Source organism: Nesoenas mayeri, assembly GCF_963082525.1.
Source record: "Nesoenas mayeri genome assembly, chromosome: 12".
NCBI classification, from domain to species: domain Eukaryota; kingdom Metazoa; phylum Chordata; class Aves; order Columbiformes; family Columbidae; genus Nesoenas; species Nesoenas mayeri.
This window is the reverse complement of record NC_137547.1, coordinates 9,320,563-9,342,526: the sequence shown is the minus strand read 5'-3', so window position 1 is coordinate 9,342,526 and position 21,964 is coordinate 9,320,563. Positions and strand designations below refer to the sequence as shown.

Here is a 21,964-nt window from a genome sequence, read left to right as displayed (position 1 = left end):
AAGCAGAGAAATTGAAAACAAGGGAGAAAAGACGTCAAACCCTATTGTGTTCACCAGGAGCTTGGTTTTTTGGTCTGACTTGCAAGAGGGTCAATTTGTAGGTCCAAAGTCAAGGTAGAAAAGTTTAAACCCTGATTGCCTGCTGAAACTTGAGCAAAGGGTTTAAGGCTTGTTGCGATCTCGTTTGTGCCGAGGAGTTGGGACTATCTGGATTGCTCAGGGGAGGTTTCCACCAGCTCTTGGCATGGGATGGAGAAGGGCTGGGGATCTCCCAAAACCTACCCTCCATAAAGCAGCAGTTTCATATTTCCCTGTCAAGCCTCCATCACACCAAGGAGGGGATCCCTTGGCTGAGCTTGGAGTTCACGGGGACATCGGAGAAGCAAGGAGCTCGCTTGCAAAAGGAGGGAAATGCCCCAGCAAGAGCTGCCATGTGAATTTGGGAAAACAGACCTTCTGTTCCAGAAATCTTGCCCATGTGATGCTTTTTTTTTGCATTCAAACCACAAATAACGTGCATTTCCCCCTGTGTCCAGCACACAGCTGCCTTTGCCCCAAACATACTTTCACTCAAAGAGTCTGCTACCTGGTTTTTATTAAAGAAGAGCCTGTTTTTCATACAGGACTACACGAGAAAAAAGCAACAAGGAAGGCGAATCCCTTGTCTGGTTCCATCTCACCATTTGCACTACCCCTGTGCTCAAAGAAAGTTGGATGGCGGTGAAGGATTCAGAAGCAAAACAGGTTTTCTTGGATACCACGTACCATCTCTGCAAATACAGGCATTGGGCTTACAACTCCTGAACAGACCCACCTTTGCTTGGTTAAATTTCTGGTGGTCCATAAACTTGCTCTAATTTCAGGCCTAACTTTTAAGCAGTTTGTTCTGTTTGTTCTTCTGCCAATGCAATCCATTAACCTAAACACCACTCAAGCCTTGTCTGGTTTTAATTTTGCTTCGTTTCTTCATGAAACCTTCAGGTGCCACAGATTTTGCTGGGAACTCACCCTTTTTTGGCTAAACTAGCCTCGAGCATGAGGTTTGCAGCAGGAGCTCTTCACTCGTGCAAATCCAGGTCAGAGTCTCCATTGGCATTCCTAAAAAGCCAAGTGTTTCCTTGCAAATCAGTTTATTCCAGCTTCTTATAGATTAGCCGGAGCTGATAAACTTGGCATTACGAACCCCTCGTAGGTATTATCCCTTCCCTTATCAGTTCTGGCCAAATCACAAGAGATCTGCAAAGATTTACAGAAATCTGTTTGGTTGGGATTTTTCCCTGCCTCTTGCCAGCTCTTCTTGCCAGTTTGACCACTTGCCTCGTCATCCTCCGAGAAGAATGAGTCAGCTGGGCAAAACAATTCATAAATCAAATAGCCCAAGCCAGTCCCAGCGTGGACACCCTGCCCCAACTCAGACCAGACCCTTGGGTCCTGAGAGCTATAAACCACCTCCCACCATCATCCCTTGCCAAAACACCCTCCCCCAGTTCATCTTGGATGGCCAAATGCACTAAAATGTCACTTAGAGGTTAGAACCATCCTCAAAAGTCCCTCTGCGCTTGGGTGTGCTGATGTTCAGAGAGCTCTGGGCATCTCCATCACACTGGGATCTGTCACTCCTTCTCCCCTTCTCATCCATTGATGGCAGATGAAACCCAGCTGAGCACCTTTGAGCTGATGTGCAACTTGTAATCAGCTGGGGCAAGATGATAAGGACAAGGTCCTCTTGCAAACAACTCATTAGGAGATGGAGGACACCACAGGAGGTCAGGAAGGAGCAATGCAAGAGGATCTGTTTAATTCTTCCACCCCTGAGCATCCCCAGCCTCCTCCAGCCATGATGGATCTGTAGGGAAGGATCCAGCCTTATTTTGACTCTGGTTTCCAGGATGGTGCCTCTGTCTGGGAAATATTCATAGCAGCGCTTACAGCAAAAGGAGAAGAGTGATTAGATCAAGCCCCGTCTATGTGTTGTGGAGAAAGACCCGCTTTACAAGGAAATAAACTCAAGCAATTAGCTAGGGAATTAAGATTTAGCGCACGCTACGAGCAGCAGGCATATATAAAGGAGACAGCTGTTAAATTTAGTATGTGACAAAGTCATGCGAGCACTAACTGGATTACTTGCATCTATTTGGGAATACTTATGTATTTTATTATGCAACGTATAGATCACCATAATTCTGCTTTTCACTCCGACGGCGCCTCTCCTCCAAGCATCTTAGAGAGCATTACAAACAATTAAGCCTGCCTGTGCCTCTGTGCAGCGCTCAACGTTAGATCCGCTTTGTGGGTATTGAGTATATTTTAGATCGGAGATGGCTTAATTAATGTGATTGATTTTTAACTCTTTCTAGGCCAGAGCCCCAAGCTGCTGCTCTTCCTGGGCTGATCCCGGAGCCCACAGGGATGGACTAGTCCAGAAGTCACTGGGAGCAAGTTTTCCGGGGATGGAAATCCATCCCTCCCCCAGGAATGATGATTTTGACCCATTTTGGTGAAAAAAGGGGAGGGGATGGATGCTGGAGAGGGGAGCATGGCTGGTGGCTCCACATGTGCCCTCCCAGCACAACCTCACGCTCTGCAGGCGCCTTCATGTGTCCCCAGGACCCTTGCAAGTGGCACAAGCTGCTTTTCAGCTTGTCCGGCCTCCTTCCCTGGCAAGAAGTGACAGAGAAGTGCCTGCGGTGGCATCTCCGGGGAGGCAGCATGTAATCCTGCCTGCTGAGTTCAGTCCAGACACTATTAGACATTATTAATCCCTTGTACGAGGCCAGCGGGGACCGGCAGCCTGCTGTATAACTGTGTATGGGAGGGATGGTCCCTTGCCTGAGCAGTCTGAGGAGGGACAAACGGATGGAGGACCTTCAGGACCCGACATCCACATCACTGAGAAGCCCCTGTGGAAGATGCTGTTTTAACAACCTCAAAGTCAGCATCTTAACTTTAATCTTCAGGTGGCACTGTCCGTAGCACTGGAGTGGTTTTTCGGTGGGTCTGATGCCCCAGCTTTTCCCACTGACCACGTTTATGCCAAAAATGGAATCAGCTTGCGCCTTCTCTCTCAGCAGTTTGCTGCAGCTCCTGCTTGGGGCATCCCTGCTCCTCCTGAAAGAGCTGAGCTGGGATATCTGCCATGGGATGGGGCTGTGCTGGGCTTGTCCACTACTCCAACCCTGCGTGAGTGTGGAGCAGAGTGAGAGCTGGAGACAGGGTGGGTAAAAAGACATTTAAAACCATTTTTTTGGTTGCGTTGGACCCATGGGAACGGCGACAGCATCACTCCACCACCTTCAATAGCTCCAGGAGAACAGGTCGTATCTGCTTCCTTGGCTACAAAGCAGCCAATTTATATAAATAAAGCACTTATTAGAGCAAAGGCAACTTGTCAGCACTTGAAAACAAGTGACAGGTCAGCTCTGGGAACAAGGACCAGGCGTCTCGCCCGGGCTCAAGGAGGTGCCGGCGCACAGATGCTCGCAAAGGTGGTTTTGTATCCCAGGCTTGTGCCGCACGATGCAACTCCAGGCACATCACTGCCCCGATTTTCCATTTATAGGAGGCTGTCAGAAATGGCACTCCTCTCCGAGCAGCTGTCGAAAAATTAGAGGGAATTCAGAGAGCGGCAGGAAAAAAAAAAGATTAAAGGAGATGGAGGGCCTGATTTTGGAGGGAAAATAAATCAGCTGAGTTATTTATAATGCAGCCTGCAGCAGGGTGGATAGGAACAGGCGTTTTTTTGAAGTGCCTCGATAGCTTAGCTAAGGGAAAGGGGCAAACCGGCCTCCAAAGGATGCTCGCAGGGATGGGGCTGCGTGAGAGGGTGTAAATCCTGAGCAATGGGGTGAAATATCATCAAATACAAGTGTCTGGGGAATCGCCAGTAATGGGTGTACGCAGGGGATGATTGCTCATCCAGAGTGAAAAAATCTGCACCCCAAAAAGGTGCATTAAGGGGTGTTAGAGGCAGTATTGATGGCAAATCCCCACTCCTACATCTGCTCTCGGTGACAAACCGCACTTGTATTTACATCCAGTGTTTTATACAAAACATGTCATGGAGGGGGTGGAAATATTCGCTTTTTCATCCAAAAGCAAATGGTTTTAATTAAAAGAAGAAACCCACTGGATTTAAATTCAGGCCTTGAACTGTAGAGGCTCACGGGGGTTGGACACAGAGGTTGGGGGGCTGGGGTCCCCTCGGAGGGATGCATGATGGAGGGGACCATCCCCAGGGGCACAGAGCATCCTGTCCCTATTTCCACATTGCCCAGGTGATTTGAAGACTGAGAAGAAGTGCATGAACATGTTATCACTGCAACATCACCCACCCCGAACAAGCCCAAGCTCCTGGCTTCTCCAAAGGGGGTTAGAGCAAAAGAGTTTTGGGGAGACAATTTGGGTTTCTCTGTGGAGGGAAGATGTCTAACGTGGTCCTTGTCTCTCTGGTCACCTTGCAGGACCTCTCACTCCAGGGCCAAGGCGGAGGCGGCTGTGACGGCGGCGCAGAAAGCGCAGGAGGAGGCGCGGATCGCCAGGATCACTGCCAAAGAGTTTTCGCCTTCCTTCCAGCACAGGGAGAACGGTCAGTATGTGCCGCTGTGCCGGCCGGCCCTGTGGACGCAACATGCACCCCGTGCCGCTCTCTGCCCCTCTCAGCCCTGCAAGACCCAAAATCCCCTAACACGAGCCCTGCGCGGGGGCTCGTCAGTGCCCACAGCTCCCAGTCCTCACTGGGAAACCACCCTGCAACAGCAGCTTTTGGGGGTTTTAGCACAAGACTTTCAATATTCAACTCTTCCTCCCACTGCAGTCCTAGCATTACAGGGATGTCCTCATTTCACACCAAAATACCTTAATTTTCTAACTTGTAGTCCTTGATGGTTGCACAGAAAAAACCCAAGAGCTCTGAAAGCAAAATGCCAACAAGAGATCACAGAGGAGGTCGGTCACTGATTTTTGCCCCCGTGGCTTTTATGGTTCATGATTTGTTTTGAACACTTCGGCTTGCAGAGCTGGGCTGGCACATGTTGGTACCTAATCCTTCACTTGGGCATGCAAATTGGTCGTATGTGTGTGCAAAGGTGTTGGGAAAATGTATGTCTGAGATTTACCCAGTGGCTTTTCCTTCCTCCATTTTCTTCGGCTTTTTTTTTTGCCAGTTTGTCCAAATTTTTGCTTGTTGACATGAGGTTTGGGTAGGAAGAAGCCGAAGCGAAGCCGCAGTCAGGCAGGGTCTGTAGCGAGTGGATGCACGGGCAGGATTCACCCCACGGTGGCTGTGTCTGTCCGAGAGCGAGAGGAGCTGCTTCGAGTGGGAGTGGAAAGCTCCAAGTCCCCACAGCAATAATTAACATAGCAATTAATATATGTGAATGGTTTTATTCAAAAGTTTCCCTGCACCAAACCCTCATTAGGAGGCGTCTGTCATTATTTTTCTAGCCATTCCAGCTCTGTAACTGAAGATTACTCATTCAGCTTCATCGCTCCAGGGGTTGGTGCCGGTGACTCACGTTGGTGGTGCCGTTCCCCGAGGCCGGGAAAAAGGGATCATTGCATCTTTCGGACCAGCCAGCCCATGTACAAGTCCTCACTTAACCGCAGCTGTGGAGGTGGCCAGGGGCATCCCACGGCTCGGCAGCAATGAGCCAGCCGGGTTTTGAGGTCTGGCTCCAAAGCTGCCCAAGTTGGGGTGATGCATGTAGCAAACCCATCCAGGACATGGCCACGTGTGGACAGGCATTTTGGGGAGCAGAGGATGCAGAGCTGAGCACGCACAGCCCTGTTCAAACACCCCTTGGCATTTCTCCTCTTGCAGAGATGCAATTTGTATATCGGAGATCTGAGCTTTTTCGCAGGGCTGTGCAGTCCCAGGGGTTCCTTCAGCCCTGAGATATTCCTCATCTCCATTTCCTCTTGCCAAGAGACTTTGCTGTTTTAAATCACCTCTTGAAAAGATATTTTTAGGTAATACATTTTTTACTAGCTTCTAGATGGGGACATGGTGCTTGACTTGTGCTGGGGATTGTGTTTCTGGTGCTCACATCTGGGTGGGTTGTGTGTGAGTGAAGAGCGGGGGGGAAGGAGCTTCCACTTAGAGCACATTAAAAAACAAACACACCATCCAAGATGTGTCAGGAAACCTGGATGCAGCCGTGGACCAAGTCAGGCAGATAATAGCTGTGAGCGGCCACGTCGCCCTGCAGACCCTGTAACCTCGGGCTGCCAATCTGCCGAGGGGTGGCCGGTTGAGGGGGTTGCAGCAGGGACAGGGTGAACTGCTGCCATGCCGCACTGTGCTGGACCTGCCCCCCTTGCACGGCCTTGTGGGTGCTGGATGTGCCCCCCTTGTATGGCATTGTGGGTGCTGGATGTGCCCCCCTTGCACAGCATCATGGTGCTGGATGTGCCCATTTTGCACACTGTTGTGTGTGGTGTGTGCCACCCACCTTCACAGCACCACAAGGGGGTTTGTGCTCACCCCAGCGTCAGCCCCCCAGGTGCCCTGACCCAGAGCATCCCTGCAGCACAGCCTCTGTTTAAACAAAGACTCCGGACTGGCAGGCACTGGCTCCAGCAACCCCAGATGCACCAAGGCCTTTACCTGGAAAAGGCAAAAACAAGTCCCTGCTCAGTGCCCTCTATCACCTTCTCACCTGTGTTTTTCCACCTCTGTCCGCTGGGGGTTCATCCATGCCCCTGTCATGGTCACTGTGGTTGTGCTTCCCCGGTTCCTGGCCATGGCTTGTCTGCCCACGGGCTGCTTGGTGCCGGTGAAGTGACTCCCCCAAGGTGACGGCAGCATGTCAGTGGCAGAGGCAGGAGCTCAGCACCATTCCTGAACCCCCTCCGTGGCTCTTCAGGGTCACGGCAGCGCCCAGGGACATGTCCTTGGCTTTGAAGATGCCACGGCCAATCGCGGCTGCCTCGGTCCTGCTGGAAATCCAGATTTGGTGTTCTGTGCCCTCCTTCGCGCTCTCACAACTGTTTTTCCAGGAACATCACGTGCTCGGCAACTAATTTTAGCTCAGAATAATTGTTGCACATCCTCGGGTGTCGAAAGCCGGCAAGACAGCACCGTGCATCTGTTGAGTTCCTCTGCGAGGAAACGCCTGCGGGCTCCGGGGCTGGAGGGGCAGCCGTGCCGCAGCATTTCCATCCCATTTGTCTGTGAGCCAAAACTCAGACAATTAACCCATGGAGAGGTGGAATTAGCTCAGCTCGTTGCAGGCCCAGGTAGGAGAGATGTAGGATGACAGGGAGCTTAATAACGTGGTTCCTGTTGTGGGTGTCTGGGGTGAGGATGCTAGAGCATTGTTGGGATTTCTCACCTCCATCATGGGACTGTGGGGGCCAGGGATGATTGGGGTTGGAGCTAAAATGCAGGAGCAGCGGGTGTAGCAAGGCTGTGGTTGGTTGTTCCATTGGGGTCACCGAAGCTGGTGGGAAGCTTTCCAGTCCCTGCACCTCCAGCCCAAGATGAACAGGGACATCCCAAGTCTTGAGTGAGCCTGTTTCAATAACTGGCTTTACGGTTTTCTCATACAAAGCCATTTATTTCCTCAGTTCCCTACTTTGAAACAGGAAGGTGGCTGGAATGGGAACATCTCAACAACAGCCACAAAATCAGTCTGTATTTTTCCCTAGAGACAGTTATGCTGCATAAAAATGGAGGGGGTGAACTCCACCTGCCTCTTTCACCACAATTTCCCACCAGTACGAGTCTTGCTCGTGGGCTCCAGATAAATCCCAGGAGCTTCAGTCTCCCGCAGACAAACAGAGACATAGGGAACAAACTCAAACCGAACTATATCTGAGTATTATCTCAAAACACAAACAGAATTTTCCGTGGCAAATAATACAAAAAACCAAACCAAAACAAAAAATAAAATTAAAAAAAAAAAAATAAAACCCAAACACCCAGTCATTAAAAGACTTAATTTCCCGTAGAGAAATTGCTTCTGTAAGAAATTTCCAAGCCTTGCTACCATTTACTTTCCCTGCAAGTGCTTTGATGGGACACCCATCCCCATGCTCCTGCGTGTGTCCGGACCAGGGAGCGGTGGGATGCGGGGACGGCTGTGGGCGAGGGCACAGACACACAGACACATCCCGGCGGCAGCAGCTCCCCAAGAAGATGCGATAGAGAAAATTACTCAGCAGAAGTGAAGAGATTAGAGCAGGCGCCTCAGAGCATTTATTTTTAAACCGTGGTAAGAAATTGAGTTCTTCTTTTTTGAGACTCATTTCTTGTCTAGCCATAGCAATTGCAATTAGATGCATTTCAGGGGCATTAGGCAGTTAATATATTTATCAAATTATTCACGTAATTTAGCACGGCTTTAGCTGGGAACAACTATGCCTTGAGAGGGTAAAATGAGAATTAACCACTATTAGCTTGCACTCTCTTGAAATAATTCGGTGTTTCATCAATAATTAATAACTTGCAGGGGTTTTTTTTCAATTGTTCAGAGAAGCGACATGTTTCTTACCAGCTGGTCACCTCCAGCAGAAGATGCTCAGCCACTCTTGAAGTGCCTGTCCCCAGGGAGGCATCGTCTGGGCTGCGCTCTGGGCTCAAAGGGCAGGATGTGCATTCAGCACTGTAAAGATAAGATGATGATGTATATTGTACTTATGTAGCCCTGGACGTGCTGCTTTAATCCTGCCTAAACATGCAAGGTACGACGGCCCGTGTGTGGTCCAGCAAGGGGAGCTGAGTGGGGAAATTCCCATTGCCTCGGTGTCTGTTTGAAGCAGGAAACTTGTTTGTTATATGATTTGTGGGTTGTTTTTTTTTTCTAAATGGGAAGCTTGCACACCTGCCCCAGTTCTGCATCGTGAACCGCTTCCCCATATCACTGAGGCTGAAAAACTATTGTGAGTCCTTTTACCTGTAATACGTCCACACGGTTTTCCACACGTGTCCCCAAGCAAGCGGGTGCCCAGTGGCAGCAGGGACGGCGAGAACCGCGGGCACTAAAGGAGCAGCCGCTGTTGAGCCCGTTTGAATCAGAGTCACGGGGGTGCCAGGTGGTTTCTAAAAGAGCTGGTAGCTCTTGTGTTTCCAGCAGTGGAGGAACACAACCTTAGTGCACAATAACAGCGTCTCGACAACGCTGGCAGCTGGTGCCAAACCAATTTCCCCATGCCGGGCTGCAGCCGCTGGCTCCATGGGTGCTGGGGTTGACAGTAGGTTTGGTGTAAAACCAACAGATGTTGCCTTTTCTCTTGGTATAGTGGCAGAAACTGTTTATTGTGCTTTACCGCTACTGCCCTGACCTTGCCCTGTGGTTTCCCAACCCTCTCAGTCCTGTTCTTTGACTTAAAAAACCTGGTGGCTGCCCTGCAGAACAGAAATAACCCTGTTGCATTTCTCTCTCCCTCTCTCCTTTTTCTCTGAACTACACGCACACAAAAAAAAGGGCTCGAATGCCAGAGACCCAAGCGCCAGAACTCGAGCGATGACATCGAGGTCCTCTCCACCGGGACGCCTCTCCAGCAAGAGAGCCCCGAGCTGTACCGCAAAGGGACCACCCCATCCGACCTGACCCCCGACGACAGCCCGCTGCAGAGCTTCCCCGCCAGTCCCTCCTCCACGCCGCCCCTGGGCCCCGCCGGCCGCAACAAGGGCGCCCACTTCTCCCGGCAGGTCTCGGTGGACGAAGAGAGGGGTGGGGAGATCCAGATGTTGCTGGAGGGGCGCGGCGGGGACTACCTGCGCCCCAACAGCTGGAGCGAAGAGAAGGTCGGCGGGACGCGCGGCGTGAGAAGCGGGACGCTGCGCAGCGGGCAGCTGGGGTCGAGCTCCGTCCCTGAAGATTACAGAGGTCGGAGCGGAGGACACAAACATTCGGCCTCCAACCACAAGCAAAGAGAGAGGTGGACAGATTCCCCGGCCACGGTTTCGTGGACTTCCCACCACAGGTCCCACAACCACAGCTCAGGGAGCTCCAAACTGCTTGAGCTAGATGAGGAGAAAATGAGCAACTACGAGATGGAGATGAAGCCCCTCATGAGGATGGATTCTTATATGCAAGAGATTCACACCCAAAAAAGACATTATAGCAAAGGAGGACCCTGCCGGAGCATGGCTGACGACCACCGCGGGGAAGAGCGGGGCTTCGGGGTTCAGAGACTGAGGTCTAAGTCCCAGAACAAAGAGAATTTCAGGCCAGCTTCCTCTGCCGAGCCCACGGTGCAGAAACTGGAAAACCTGAGATTCGGGGACAAAGCTGAACCTCGGCTACTAAGGTGGGACTTAACCTTCTCCCCGCCACAGAAATCCTTACCTGTTGCACTAGAATCTGAAGAGGACAATGGGGATGCGCTCAAATCCAGTACGGTAAGTAGGCAAAAATTGTGTGTTGAAATCTGGCCGGGGAACCCGGTGCAGAGCTGTTGTGGTATTGCAGAGCTGTTGTGGTATTGCAGAGCTGAACCTGAATTATCGCGGGTTTTTGTCTTGAATCCCCTTCCTTCTCCCATCCCGCGTAACAGCCTCTGCTGGAAGCTGGTGTGGGGTTTTCTCTGCAGAACGTCTTGGTGGGAACAGCAGGTTATTCGCTGGGGCAAGTTTGAGTTTGTTTTGCAATCCAGGGCCAGCAATAGAAATATATTATTGCTGGGGTTTCGAGCATTCGCCTGGTGGAAAAGCTGCAGGAATAAGCGAGGTGTTGGTTATGCTTCCGTGTGCTGAAACAGCGGCTTTGTCACCGTATTGTATGGGAGACCTGACCCAGGTGGAGGAGGGAGCCATGGTCATGGAGCAGGGGACGTTGCAAAGGGTTTGCATTCCTGAGCTGACACTGCTCAGCTTTTTCTGTCCTGATCTGGGCAATACCGCTCAGGTTTTTTGATGTGTGGATGCTGCTGAGCCAGGAGGTGATATAAGCCCCTTGAGGGAGGATGCAATTCAAAGGGTCTCGGCAAAATGCAAACAAGGGGATGCAATTCAGGAAGAGTATATATGCAGGGAAAGCGCTGAGTGAGTACAGCAAGGGTTGTGGGCTGTTAGAGCTCTGCAGGTCAGGGTGGTATCACAGATCACCTTCCAGATCGTCATACTGGAAGAGCACAATCACGTCTCACCCCTCGTGAGACATCCAGGCCTGGGCTCCTCGTTTTGTGAGGGACAAGGACGTGTTGGGCATTAACGTTGGGCTGCTGAGAAGAGCTGAAGGTGTTCAGGCTGGAGGAGACAGAGTGATCTGCAAACACACAAAACAGCTGCTGCAAAGTGGAAGGGAATAATCTGTTCTCAGTGAACAGAATTAATGGGCTTAAATTCAAGCATCCAAGGCAGTGGTTGGCCTTTAGCCATTCCCATTGAATTGGGGGCTGGAATAAATTGCTTAGGGAGGCCATGGTGGCGGGAGGAGGTGGTTTGAAACCTGCAGCTCAGATACTGCTTGGATACAGCCCAACCTGCCTTGGGAGAAGGCTGAGCTGTGCGATTTTTAGGTCCTTTCCAGCCCTTTTTTGATCGTTTCTGGGCTTACCATTGAGAGCAGCTTCCTCACTTATTCTTCTCATTTGGTCCCATGCTGCTGGATGTCCCACCGCCCAGCACAGACCTGCACAACAGAAGCAAAATGTGTAACTCAGGCGGTGACATTTCAGGCTCCGGCAGAAGAAAGATGTTAAATCCCCCTGTCAGGGCAGCAGAAAATGATGCTTGGGAGACAGGGATCATGACACTGAAATGACATTTGTCTATCATGCTGAAAGTTTGAGCTAGAGGCATCGTGGTCCCTCATTTCTGATTACCGTTGCCATACCTACAGCATCCCTGCTCCTCCAGCCCCGCCAACAGCTCTGCCAGCAGAGCAAAAGTGTCGGCACCTGCAGCAAAGGGAGAGGGAGCAGCAGCACCCGCAGCCCGTGAGCAGCCGAGATGCAGGAAGGACCAACCGACAGATCCGCCACCGTTCCCCTGCTGTGGCGGTGGATAAATCACCCCCACACACAGCCCTGGAGCTTTCTGCCTTCCTATTCATCTTGCAAGCTTTCAGCGCAGGCTTGAAATCACCCACACAGCATTTCAGAAGAGCTGAACACAGTGTGTTTTGCCAGCGGACTGCACCGTAGGACACATCTTGCCAGTCCAGGAGAGAAAAATAAAAAGCTGTGAGTGATGCCAGCCCTGAGCACACAGCAGTGAGCAGTGCCGGGCCGGAGCGGGCTGTCCTTACCTGCTGGCGGAGATGCCTGTGAAGCACTCGAGACATGACAGGCAGCGTTAGGAACCTGACAGGCTTTCGGAGGGGAAAAGCAGCAGCAGTAATTGCACCGACATCGACCCTGTTGAAGTCTGTGGGACTTGCAGATGGTCCAGCACCTTTGATAATGTGACCTCATGCAGCGGCAGGGAGCTGGGAGAGACATAGAATCATAAAATCATAGAACCACAGAATAATTTGGGTTGAAGGGACCTTCAAAGCTCATCCAGTTCCCCCAATGCCATGAGCAGGGACATCTTCACCAGCTCAGGTTGCTCAGAGCCCCGTCCAGCCTGGCCGGGGATGTCTCCAGGGATGGGGCATCCACCACCTGGACACGGGTCCCAAAGGAGGAATGAAACCATCATTTCTCCTCGCTGAGAGCCCAGCATTCCTCAGAGAGATCGTTGGCACAACCTGGTGTCTCTCCCCAAGCACCCAAGTTAAAATCACTGACCCATCAGACATAAACCTCCCGCTCAGGGAGGAGGGCTCGAGCTGCGATGCTGGAGGTAAATAGCCACTAATTCAACATTAATGGCTATTTCAAATGAATCCTGGGCAATAACAAAGGGGCACAGCCTGCATGTAAAGGCGCATGGCAAAGCCATTAGGATGCACATCATACTTTTTAAGTGCTGTAGCTGTGAAGCAGCATGTTCAGTTTTCTCACATTCATAACCGAGGGTGGAACAGATGGCGAAGGTTTGGGAGGAAGCTAATGTAATACAGAGGAAGAGATAATATGTGGATTTAAATAACCTACAATGCCAGCAACAATTTGTTCTAGCGAGAATTGCACCGTGCTCGCAGGGTTTTGTTCCAGCGGCCTGGCAGGGAGGGGGTGGTGGGACGGGAGCAGGGGAGTCACCGACCCTGGAGGGGTTGAACAGATGCAGAGATGAGGTTCTCAGGGACATGGGGTAGTGCCAGGGGTGGGTTAACAGTTGGACTCGATGATCTTAAAGGTCTTTTCTAACCAAAATGACTCTATGAAGGAGGTGCAGGACAGGAACGGGAGGTGCGGTGATTTGTGTCCCAGACTCCTGCCTAACGCTGTGACCTCGACTGCACCTGCCAGCGAGGATCTCAAAGCATTTCCAACTTTGCCAAGTGTAGTGAGTCCCTGAAGAGGAGGGGAAGGCTTAGGGGGAAGGATTTAACCCACAGTTCTCATCTCCCAGGCAGTGGGGCTGTTTCAGGAAGGTGCCTGCCAGCGAGCGGGAAGGACGCTCTTAGCTGGGGAGGGATATTTTTGGCCTACCTGGAGTATTCCTGCACAGAACTGAGGTCATCCTCACAGGTTAGCTCATTTTAAAAATAATCTGCTGTAAACCAGCTCTACACACACCATCAAAGAGCCCAGTGGGGTGGCTCTGCATTGGAGTGGCAGCTCCAGCTTTGGGCAGGAATGGGGTGAGGATGCAGGTCTTGCAAAAATACAGTCTTAAAATTATCACTTCTCTCCCCACAGCTCTTGATTTCTGTCTTAGAAATGAGGCTGGAACAGCTGGGGGGGTCCTTTGGTGTCCAGCCTCTTGTGATGTGTGCCCAGATGGGGATGCAGTCCTCTGGAGTCAGAGGTATAGGTTGCTATATGAGCTACAGGAACTTTGTTCTTCTCAGTTATTTTTCACCAACCCCTTAAAAAAGGTTCCCAGAACTCCCCTTCACTGGGGCTGCACATCAGTAATTGAAAATTGCTCTTATAAAGGTCATTTCTTGAGGCCACCGCTCAATAACATTGATGAAATTCAGCACTGCTTGGTATTCGCTATCAGGGGACTTTGGGGTTTCAGGATCATCAAGCGAGTGCTACAGTCATACAAACGCTTTAAAATTCCATTTAAAGCCACCTGATCTTTCTGTGTCTCTGTGTGCACTGACCCCTGCACACACAGAACAAAGTCACATCACTTGTCACCATTCGGGCAGATGAAAATGGAACCAACACACCAGGACCAGTGTCAGTGTTGTCGGATTAAGGGACTTACGTGAACGTCACCATCTTTTCCGGCCTTAAGAGACGCAAAGCTCAAGCCGGTGCCTGAACGCTTCACAGGTTCCTAGAGCCTTTGAAAATATCTAAAACGGGAAAGGAAAAAAGGAATTGTTGAGGCACTGGAAAGGGAAAGAGGCTTTCTGAAATGCCAGCGACGCTTTCATCCATCAGCACAAAACACATCACATTTTTAGGGTTGAGGAAAAGAAAAAAAAAGAATATATCTCCTTTTCTGCAGGTGCTGAACATCTGCAGCTGCTAAAAGGGATAAGAAGTGGTTTAGGCAGAGAGAACCTCAGCACGCCAGTGGGAAGGGCCAGTGTGCAGGCACGAACGGAGCCTGATTCATCTTCCTGTCCTCATTTAGCGGGAGCAATCGCGGGTGTTTAGATGGAGACTTCTAGGGACACGTTATGGTCTCACTAAAGGCACCATGGAGATGTGAGTAGGGTTGAGACTTGGCCCTTTAAAAATCCCCCTGCCTCATCTCATCGAGAAAGCTCGACCACAGTGCAGCAGCCAAATAAACCCCCACCCCGGCCACCCCTGATATTTTCTCCGATTGTCACACGTTGGATAAAATCTCCATGGTCTCAGCTGTTTGCTTCTGGTTCTGCCTCTTATTGGAAACAAACCAGGGGAAACAGTTGCAGCAAATGGAGTTTTGGAGGCGTCTGCTGGGTTGGGGATCTCAGAGACCCCCCGTGTCACCTCCCGGTACCCGCTGGGGAGGATTCCAGCAGCTGCAGCATCTTCCTTGCTCGCTCGCTGTGCAAGGGGCGTATTTACCATCCAGATATTCTGAGCAGGTTTTTGCTGTCGCTGGGGAAAGGGAGGAGGAGCAGCCAATCTGCAGGCAGTGCTGGGCAGGGATGGAGCGAGGCGGGGGGACGGAGCACAGTGATTTACCCCAGAAACGGCACCTCCCTGCTGATGCCAGCGACGGATGCTCCTTTTTTCCAGCGGTTGCAAGGTTGTTCTTGAAGGGATTGACCTCGGGTAGAGTGGTTTGGTTGTTATTTTTTTTAAGAAAAGTTGGGCACCTTGAGCCCTTGAGGGTTTAAAATGAGATAAAAATAACAGCTGGATGTCTGCTCTGTCCCCAACAAGCATCCGCTGTTTGAGTGATGAAGCTTCACCTGCGTCTCAGATCAGGTTCGATGCCATGCATGGAGATGCTCCCTTCTATCTACGGACCAGTCTGCTGCAAAGGGGTCTGGGGACTTTTTTGTGATCAGCCTCCTTGGGACTGAACCCTGTGGGTTATCCTTGTGATCTTCTCAGTCTTCCCCCTTCAGGTTTTTCCAGTATTATTATTTTTTCCCCAGCAGGAGCCTTCCCCAGGTCTCCTCACACAGGCGAGTCTGGGTTTTCCTTATTTCTCTCATCTCAACCAAACAGATTCAAACCGCAATCTCAAAGGGCCGTGGCACATACACATGTCCATACAGGTATCAACTATAATTAAATGGGAATAAGGAGGATCAGTCCTGCAGTTGCCATCACTCCTTTAGAAATGAGCCAGGTCTGAGCATCCTCCATGCACAGGAAGAGCTGTCACAGGCACAAACCGTTTGGGGGTTGTCTCTTTTTGAAATAAATAATAATCGGAAGCTGTTCATCCTCTAATCTCTTTCATGTACAGACACCGCAGGCGTTACTTGTAACAACACGAGGTAAATAATGTTCAGACAGAAATGTGATGTTTAACTTGACAGGGTCCTTTTAAAACCTTTTTAGTGTCGGGGGCCCTTTGATGTACCTGGAAAGATCACCTCGCTGACATTGCTCCTGTCAGCCCGGATCCATTTTAGGGTTTTGAGCCCAACTCTGTATCTTCCAGCTTTGAAAAAGTTGGGGCCAAACACCAGCTTTTGACTGCAAGAGAACCAAAAAAATGTTACAAACATATAGACATATAGTTCCAAACATCCAGCTCGCTCCCAGCTACCAGAGGTCACAAAAAAAAGTAAATTAAAAAAAAAAAGAAAAATTAAGAGACACCATCTTGGGGTAAATCCCTGTGTTCACGTTAGCCACTTTTTTCCTGCAAAAGCAGGTTTTTCCGTACCCCCCACTCAGTTACACACCGGTATCCAGTGCCCGTCCCTCTGACACGTTCAGCATCTCCTGGGCTCCTTCCTCAAGTCACAGGAGATGCTGCAACACGCTGGAAAAGGCAAAGTGAATCCCTTGTGTTTCTTTTGCTAAACGCTCCTTAACCGTTTCACAGCAGCCTCTTCCTGGCAATTCTGTGACAATTCAGCACAAACGTCACGGAGCTGCTAAGTTTTCAGCACTTTCCGCAGTGCTGAGGCTGGAAAACAATGCATATATATATTTTTTGCTGATCCAAGTCCTTAGTAATTACACTTAATAGATCCCAGAGGGATTCCTGGGTAACCTGCACTATGGTTTCCATGGCAGAGACAGAGCTTGTACCCTGCAATAACAGATAATAATGGATTGTTAATGCTTAAATTAATTATGCTACAATAGTATTTGTAAACCAGCTGTCCCTTCTATTCCCAGTAAGACTCCTGAGTTGCTACACAACAGTTAAAGGATAAAAACAAACAAGACAGAGGGGGAGAAACAGTGGAGCCACCATCAGAGCTGCAAAGTACCAAAAACCGCAGGCTGGAAGAAACCTTCACTCATTACTTCTAGAGTCATAATTGCAGTTATTACTCCTGTACCATAACAAGGGCTTGTTCACATTTTAGTGTTTTTATGGATTTGGGTCTCTGTTCTAACCCTCTAGACTTTGAAGGAAATCTTAGTCCTTGGAGACTGTCCCTGTTGATGCAGAAGCTGTTACTGGTGCACCATGCCCATCCTTGGCAGATGTTTCCTTCCTCCTACCAAGGAGCCCAGGGATCTTACTATAAAAACCAAAAATATATAAAATCCCAGCCCAGATGAAATTTGCCATCGCCCGGCGCGCTGGATGATGTTTAGTCGCACCAAAGCTTGATTTAATTTTTCCCTTTCCCGGAGCCAGGCTGGGTTACCATTCTGGGTGGAATTCGTCTCACGTCACTTGGTCTACAGACAGCCTAGCTGGTGTTAGCACAGACTAGATGTCTAACATTTAGACAGCTAAAATTGGGTGAGAGGACGCTGCCAACTGGCGTCTGCTTCCCAGTAAAGCGGGTTCTGGACTGGCGGGCACTGCGCTGGGAGGCTCCGCAATGACAGGCAGGGCAGCTCGAACAAATCCCTGCGGTTCCCAGCGCTTTAGCGCTGCTATTTCGGGGCTAAAGAGAGTGTTGTAGCTTTCTAAAAAAAAAAAATACATATAGTTAAAAAAAGAAAAGCTTTGCAGGCTGCTTTGCTGTCTGTGACACACAAACCCCAGGCTTGGAAAATCAACTCGACCTCTGGCTTTCTAGCACCCCAGAGCCTGTGATACCGCTGGCCTTAGGGATTCCTTTGGGCTTTTCTAAGTCTTGAGAAGCCCAAAGATGAGATAAAGCACCACCGAACTACTAAAGCAACATGTAAAGTTGCAAACCAAGGGTTATATCTCTTCCTTCTGAAGGCGAGTGGCTCACGGTAGAGGACGAGCGTGTGGCGTGAGGAGCTGCAAGAGCTGCGAGTTCTAACACCACGGCTGTGGCTGCAGTAAAAGGGAGTTCGCTGACCTATTGCCAGGCTGGGCTCAGCAAAACAGCTCTTCCCAACTCAGAAGTGATTCATCTTCTGCACTGAGCGGGAATCGCTTCTTAGGATGGGATGACACATATCTCAGGACATCCTCCCATCAAAGGGGAGAAGGGCGAGCGTTTCCTCTGAGCAGAGGTTAAGGCACAAAGACCTTACAACTTATAAAGAAGCCAGATGTGAGCATTTAGAAGTGCAGCAGGATTTGTAACTGGAGCTAAAACAGAAGCCTCGGAGTCATAAAGCTGCTTATCCACAGCAGCTGCCACCATCTCACCGGGGGAAGCAGCCGGACCTGCAGTTGCTGCCTGGAGAGCCCGGGTTGGTGTTCACACAGGGAAGAGGCTGTTAAAGAGAGGGAACTGTAAAAAAAAGCAGAATTTGTAGGTTGTTAGACAGTGAGATTTGAGCTGATCAGTTTGCAGAGACCCCTCCCAGGTCATCCTATTTCTGGGCTGCATTTGCTGGCAAATGTGGAAGACCCCGCGTATGCGGCAGCAAAGCCAGCATTTGTTCCTGCCTCTGCATCGAACGGAGGATGCAAGATGCAAATAGGTGCAGACTGAAGCATGGAGCCGAGCAAAAACATTTCCGCAGGTGAATCCAGTTGCTGCTGATGCAAGTGGGTGGCTGCACATTGCTTATTTTGTTCTCTCCCCCCGTTTTTCTAGACGAGAGGTGTACTGGTGTATATATGAAGGGCGTGCTCCCTCCCAGGACACTTCCCATCAGTATCCCCTGAACACAAGTACCAAAGGGTTGGGATTTGGGTCAGGCCAACAGCTCCGTCCCAAAGTGTCCGTGCTTGTGAGAGTAAAAGCTCAAACACGAGAGAATGAAGAGGCAGCCGGTCCTGCTCTGTGCCTGTTGTCAGGGAGGAGAAAGCAGCGTCCAGATTACCCCGGGCTTGTGTCAGCTGGTGCACGACTTTGCCTCCTTCACGGTAGTGGAATGATCTAATAGTCTGAGCAGGAATGGTGGCTGCTGCTTTGGCAGGAGAAGCCAAACGGCGAGTGGACGGAGGCTGATGCGAGAGCAGTTAAATCCTCCCTGGCTGCGAGGTGGAGGGAACCAAATGCATTTTTGTGTCTCTGCGGTGCCCTGCCAACAGAAACAATGACAGCGATAATCGCTCGCAATCTGTTATTATATTAACACGAGCTCAAAAAAAAATAAATCGTAAAACCCAATAATCTTTTGAAATGAAGCTAAACCCCCCAAATGTAAATACCACATCGCATCGCAGCACTTGGCAGCAGCCGGCTGGGGCTGGGGGGGAAGGATTGGCAACAGGGGGGTGGTTTCTGCCTTTGAAAGGCTTTGCGTGGTTGCAGGCGGAGAGATTTGCTGGAAGCAGTCAGGCGTGGATACCTGGCTGCCAGGAGAGGCTCTCTGCAATCCCTCCATTTGGTTGGCTTCCTTTGACCCTGTTGCTAAGCTACAAATATGCTTTTCCAGCAAGCTCCAGCATCCTCGCTCCCACCCACTCCCAAATGCGAGCTGAATCAGCCTGCTCAGAACAGAAACCATCTCTGGACAGCGAGGAGCCTTTTTTTTTTCCGAGCAGCTCTGCAGAGTGGTACAAGGACTTACCGAAAAAGGGCACCCACCCCTGCCCCATGCCAACCCAGCAGCCACAGGAGACTTGTTACCAGGACAGGCACATAGAGAAAATAATTTATACCATTCCAAGCGATTAAAGCTGGCACAGCTCCATTGCAGCAAGAATAGACGAGGATACCAGCTACTCCGAGAAATAGCTACCACCTACCTGCACACACGCGCGCTCGCCCTGATGCGAGCCACGTTCACGCGTTGTGACGGCAAATGTTTTATGGCAGGGATGAGGTGGCGGGGGGGGTGGTTTTTTTCCTGACCGGTGTTCTGCAAAAAGATGCCTTGGAGGGTTGTCTGCAGTCCCAAGGTAGGGTGGCCTCTTCCCGTTGTTCCTGGGGTGCTCGTAGGGTCCAACAACCTCCTTGGGTCCAGCACAAGGTGTCTTGGCAGCCTTGATGCTCATGGGCTGTGCTTCAAGAGTTAGTAGGTGCCCCGTCCCTGGAGACATCCCAGGCCAGGCTGGACGGGGCTCTGAGCAACCTGAGCTGGTGAAGATGTCCCTGCTCATGGCAGGGGTGGCACTGGGGGAGCTGGGAATGTCCCTTCAACACAAACTACTCCATGATCCTATGATTCAACCCAGCCCATGGTGGGTGTCTGACATGGACCAGCTGTTGCTGCAATGGTTTCCATGTAGTCCCCAGGAACTTAATTTGGTCCATAGGAACCTCAGGAAAGGTTATTAGAGCTTTCCCAAAATGCAGCCTTAGCACAGACCACTGGGTACTGGCCTGACCTTTGCTGTTATCAGGAGACCTGTACAAGCAGTCGTGTTCAGTGGGAAATATCCTTTGAAGACTCCTCGAGACCATCCTCAAACAGCTATATGATGCAATATATATAGTTTTTTTCCTTTTATTGACCACCCTGGGTAAGCAACCAATTTTAGCTATTTTTTTAAGGCCAGATTTCCTATGTTCATTACCCGGGAGAATCCATAAGCAACTGCTGCCTTACTGGATGGGTCCAGTGGGTGTGAATCCAGGTGCCTGTGTGGCACATGCTGCGTCAGTAGCTCCCTTTGGGACTTACGTGCCATTTTTTCTAATGCACAACAGCAGAGTCTGTCCCAAGACTTGCTGGTGTACATTGTCTATTGTGGTAAATGAGAATTTAAATTTCTCCTTTTCCTGGAGAACAGGAGCTGAGGGGAGACCTTCTGATCTCTGAACTGCCTGAAAGGGGGTTGTAGCCAGGGGGGTCGGGCTCTGCTCCCCAGGAACAAGTGCCAGGACCAGAGGAAATGGCCTCAAGTTGCACCAGGGGAGGTTGAGGTTGAATCTTGGAACAATTTCTTCCCCAAAGGGCTGTTGGGCATTGGAACAGGCTGCCCAGGGCAGTGGTGGAGTCGCCATCCCTGGAAGGGTTGAACGGACACGGAGATGAGGTTCTCAGGGACACGGGTAGTGCTGGGGTGGGGTAGTGGTTGGACTTGATGATCTTGAGGGTCTGTCCCAAATATAGTGATTCTATGATTCAGAACAGATGGAAGTTAAGTGTAGAAGTGGCACTGAAAAGTCAAGTCTGGCAGCTTTGCTGTCACTCAGGCATGTGAGGGACAGTGGTACCAGGGATGTCAGTGTGGGGAGGGAGGAAAGGGGCTCCTGGCAGAGCCCAGGTCATTCCTGTCAGTGACACAAGACAGGGATTTGTGTCTGTCCTTGCAGAATGAAGCGTCTGCCTTTGGGACATCACCCTTAGATGAAAGACTGAGGGGTGACCTGTTTATTGTCACGGTGACGGAGGCACAAGATCTGGGTTTAAGTCCCAGCATCTCCCCATCGCTCACCTCATCCCCCTTCAGGAGATCTTCATTCACACCTTCCTCACCAAATCAGCAGCCTGCAAAAATTCAGAGAGGCTCCCCAAGCACTTCGGGATCGTTTGCTGGAGGGTGTAAATGTGTTCTCTGGGGTCTGCTCACCCTGCGACCTCCCGGACCCAGGGACAAGGCGACCTCACATGGACTTTCAATGTGTCCTCTAACTCCTCTACTTCTCTTTCTCTTCCAGGGCTCAGCTCCAATCCTGGTAGTCATGGTGATCTTACTAAATATTGGAGTCGCCATTTTGTTTATTAACTTTTTCATCTAATTCAAGACTGTCTTGTTTGCAAAAATGACAGTTACATGTATGAATGGGAGAAAAAAAATACAACAACAAAAAAACAACAACAAAAAAATACACCAAACAAACAAGAACAAAAAGGGAGAAATCATAACTCGAACCGTCCTACGACAATTTCCGAGTCTTTTCACAGAAGAACAACAAATGATCGAGTCTCACTCACAGTTTGCCTTTTTTCCTGGGTAATGTTTTTTGGATTTTAGCCAAAATTCTTTGCTTGTATAACACTATGCTGTGTGGCATGGCAAAATGCTATCAACACTCTGCCCCCCCAACACTGGAAAGGATGAGAAGGAATCCCAACGAAATAAATCCTCATTTCCCTTCCCCTC

At 50.3% G+C, this 21,964-nt stretch overlaps 1 protein-coding gene across 1 annotated transcript in view; it reads left to right on the top strand.

Moving 5' to 3' along the window:
- The window catches only part of JPH3 (junctophilin 3), a 54,615-nt gene extending 32,651 nt beyond the window's left edge, over window positions 1-21,964 (top strand). Inside the window, exons 3-5 of the mRNA XM_080352142.1 lie at window positions 4,461-4,585; window positions 9,426-10,345; window positions 21,519-21,964. Coding sequence (XP_080208268.1) covers window positions 4,461-4,585; window positions 9,426-10,345; window positions 21,519-21,599 — 1,126 coding nt within the window. The 3' untranslated portion in view covers window positions 21,600-21,964. The remainder of the gene's footprint in view (window positions 1-4,460; window positions 4,586-9,425; window positions 10,346-21,518) is intronic.